Source organism: Microtus ochrogaster, chromosome 16 (assembly GCF_000317375.1).
Source record: "Microtus ochrogaster isolate Prairie Vole_2 chromosome 16, MicOch1.0, whole genome shotgun sequence".
NCBI classification, from domain to species: Eukaryota; Metazoa; Chordata; class Mammalia; order Rodentia; family Cricetidae; genus Microtus; species Microtus ochrogaster.
In genome coordinates, this window is record NC_022018.1 from 47218098 (window position 1) to 47222023 (window position 3926).

General features: G+C 47.0%; 1 protein-coding gene across 5 annotated transcripts in view; it reads left to right on the forward strand.

Moving 5' to 3' along the window:
* Window positions 1–419: 419 nt before the first annotated feature.
* Sirt5 (sirtuin 5) overlaps window positions 420–3926 on the forward strand; it is a 20308-nt gene continuing 16801 nt past the window's right edge. Inside the window, exons 1-2 of one of the 5 annotated variants that reach the window (XM_013349065.2) lie at window positions 420–539; window positions 3493–3641. In XM_013349065.2, coding sequence (XP_013204519.1) covers window positions 3527–3641 — 115 coding nt within the window. In that variant the 5' untranslated portion in view covers window positions 420–539; window positions 3493–3526. Of the gene's footprint in view, window positions 540–602; window positions 791–1930; window positions 1991–3492; window positions 3642–3926 lie in introns of those variants that run through there. The other 4 variants (XM_013349064.2, XM_026783072.1, XM_005355093.3 and 1 more) reach the window with 4 other exon arrangements.

Consider the following 3926-nt stretch of genomic DNA (forward strand, 5'->3'; position numbering starts at 1 on the left):
TGTAGACCAGGCTGGTCTCGAACTCACAGAGATCCGCCTGCCTCTGCCTCCCGAGTGCTGGGATTAAAGGCGTGAGCCACCATCGCCCGGCGCATCACCAGTATCTTAGAAAGGCAGAGATGTCCGTAAAGCCGGTGGATCGTGGTACCAGCAGCAGTGAAACATAGCCTCTCAGGTTAGAGAGGTTGGGCTAGCCTGAAACCGACTCGCCAGGGTTTGCCACAGAAATTCAAGGGAAATGATTCTGTACTGAAACTGTCGTCCCCCAGTGTGCTAAAGGAGGCAACAGAGCAGGCGGTAGTTCACGGCCTATCTGGGAAGTGGAACGAACCTTGGAAGGTCACAAAGAAGCAAGCAAGTTCCCACGTCTTCCCCGGACTCCTGGTCCCATGGAAACCCGCAAAGAAAAGCTGAGCCAAAGGCTGGCCCGGGCTCCGGGTCTCCGGCAGGGGCCGCTGCAGCCGGGGCAGGACACTAGGATGCCGAGTGCTCCGCCCCGCGGCCTCTCCTGCCTGCTCTGTCCCCACCACCTTCTGCAGGTGCGTCTTAGGCCTGACTGGGGGGGGTCCTAGCTTTGTCCTGGTTCTGCGCCACCCCGCGCATGCGCGGCGGGGCGTCGGTAGGGACGCCAGCGACAGGATGGGTGGCGGAAACTCCTGGGAGCCACTGGGCCCCGCAAGGCGGTGACCTGGAAGAAGGGCACTTTGGCTAAGGTGACAGGGGCAGGCTGTTGTGGTGGCGAAGGGAGTGCAGAAAGCCGAGGATGGCGACACAGTCTGAAGGTAGAGAGGTAGAGCCCGTAGGATTTGATGATCATGGCAACAGAGAAATGGGGAAAGGTTAAGGCCAAGCCAGCAGCTGGAGGATGGTGCCCCGAAGTTTTGCGAGTGGTGTGGAGGTTAGGGCGGGGGATGGGGAGTGGAGGCGCAGTTTTCAGCTCTGGGAAGATGGGAGATCTGGAGCGATCAGCTGCAGCGAGGTTAGAGGAAAACCCTCAGAAGGTGGGGGGCTGGAAGCCCCGCACGCACGTGTTCGGAAAGGTTGGGTCCTAGGCTGTACTCCTTCTTAGGTTTTAATGCCAGGTAAGCTTGAGAGGAGCGGGTGCTAGTGGAGCCAGTCCGCGTCAAAGTCTGGGACTGGTGTATTGATCTCGATTGTGGAGCTTTTGGTGTCCAAAGAGTCTTTGCTGACAACCTGTGAACGTTTCTGCCAATACAGTTGCCATATATTCTATGCCATGACTTAAAACGCCTGCATTTCAGTCGATAAGAGATAATCGTGTGTATTTCTGGGGTGCAATGGGGTGTTTTGATATTTTGTATTATATATAATAAGAGTAAGTCAAGCTAATCAACGTGTCTACCATCTTACTATTTTTTAGTGGTAAGAACATTTCCAGTTTACTTGTTTCAAAATTTTGAAACGTGCATTCCACCAATATCTACTATGGTTACTGAGCTGGGCACTAGACCAGCAAAACCTATTCTCTCTTGCCCAGAGTCTGTGCCCCTTGACAAACATCTCTGTGCTCCCCTACACCGGGCCCCTGGTAACCATCACCCTGTTCTTTGCTTCTGTGAGTTTGACTTTAAATCCTCCACACGTCAGGTCAGGATGCCTGCCCTGCTGTGCTTAGCTTATTTCACTTATTTTAGTAGGATCATCCACTTTGTCCCAAACAACAGAATCCTTTCTTTTAATATTGCCTTGCATATGCATGGGCTACATTTTATTTATTCCTCTGTTGATTAACACCTAGATTGTTTCCATGTGGATAACACGAACTTTAGCATTCAAGTGCAGATGCCTCTCCCACATACTGACCTCCGGTCCCTTTATAACAAGCTTGCTAGAGTGCATGGTAATTCTGGTTTGAATTTTTGAGGAATCTCCATGTTGTTTTCCAGAATGGCTGTGCTGACATTTCCTCCACATCCTTATTAACATTAGCTTTGGTCCTTGTGATAAAAGCCACGCCAGCAGAGCTAAGGTGATAGTTCATTGTGATTTCATTTTCTTTGCCTCAGTATCTTCTTGTGAGAAATACCCATCCGGGAACTCTGCTCATTTCTAAAGCTAGGTTTCTTTCTCGCAACTGAGTTTAAAAATACATAAATATATTTTATATATGTAAATACGTGTGTGTGTGTGTGTGTTATGTACAGGAACATGACATGGCACTCGTGTGGAGATCAGAGGACAATTGCAGGAGTTGGTTCTCTCCTTTTATCACTAGGGATTGAACGCAGGTCTTCAGGCTTGGTGGCAAATGCCTTTACCCTCTGAGTCATATCACCAGCCCTCCGTGTATTTTATTTAAATTACTTACAATTTTTTTGAGATTTATTTTTTTTAACTTTTTGTGTATGGGTGTTTTGCCTGCGTATATTTCTATATACCACGTGTATGGTGTCCAAGGAGGCCAGAAGAGGGTGTTGAATTCTCTAGAACTGGGATTATAGACAGTTGTGAGCCACCATATGGATGCTAGGAGTCAAACTCTGGTTCCCCGGAAGAGCAGTCAGTGCTCTTAACTGCTGAGCCATCTCTCCAGCCACCCTCCATATAGTTTAGACATTAGCATCTATCAGCTGTATGGTATTTTCTCCCACTGTGTGAATGACTGATTCTTTTATCAGCCTGTTTGTCTGTTTCTGCTTCTATCACCCGTGTTTAGAGTCTAGCCAAGAAACCACGGCCCATGCCATGTCAGGACTTCCATGTCTTTTTCTCTTGGCATGTCAGGTTCAGGTGATGGGCTTAAGTCTTTAATCCATTTCTAATTGATTTTTTTAATGTGTGATGTGAGGCAAGAAACAATAAAACCTCAGCTTGGTGGCTCACATCTGTAATCCTAGCTATTATAAAGTTGAAACAGAATTGTCATGGATTCCAGGCCACCCTGGACTGCATGGTGAGTCCTAAGCCAGTTTGGGGTATATATAGCATGAGCCCCTGTGTCAATCTTCTTTCTCCTTCACCAGACTCAGATATCCATTCTGGCCCCATTTTCCCTCCTTTCCAGTTTGAGCATCCCAGGCTTCCTGTGAGGTGACTCTACTCTACAGAGACAGGTTACCCTGGAAATGTCAGTATATTTGCCTCTGATTTCTAGTTGGGGTTTACTGTGGTACAATGCACACACTGTCAAAATAAGTTCCTCTTAAGTTCCTACCCTGTAATATGTAACTAGAGTCTGTCTTAAAAAAAACCCAAAAATAAAATAAAATTAGAAACCATAATATCTTTGGTCTTTATTCTAACAGATTTCACATTAAGCGGTGTTGTGAGCACATTTGAAGTAGGCTGGACTAACAGTGTTCTGCTGGCTAAGTATATTTATGAGATTTTCCACTTAGGACTAGTTATCTTGAATCAAGTAGCAAAATGTTTATACTTATATACAGCAATAACTCCTCTCAGGAAACAAAGAATGCTGCGTATTTAATTGTTTTATGATTGTTTCTAAGTCATTTTGTAACTCTTCTAAAGCCTGCTGGAGAAGCAGTACTTCAAAGAAACCCTGATGCGACTGCTCCAGATCCTTCCCGGCCGATTCGTTTCCCAGCTGTGTTGTGGACTGAAGCCTCCAGCCTCCCCGCGAAGCAAGATCTGCCTCATCATGGCTCGTCCAAGTTCAAGTAAGTCATCCTTAGAAATGCCTACGTCGGTCACGGTGCTGAGGAAGCTGTAGCATGATTTTCACAGGGCAAGTGAGCACGATGTAGTAATAAGGAGCGGCGGGGCTGCGTCCCCAGCACCCCGGCTGCCTGGCTAGCTTATGCCCCAAAATAACAACACACAAATTGTATTCATTTAAACACTACTTGGCCCATTAGCTCTAGCCCTTACTGGCTAATTCTGATATCCCGATCAACCCATCTCTAATAAATTGTGTAGCACCGGTCTTACCGGGAAAGATTCAG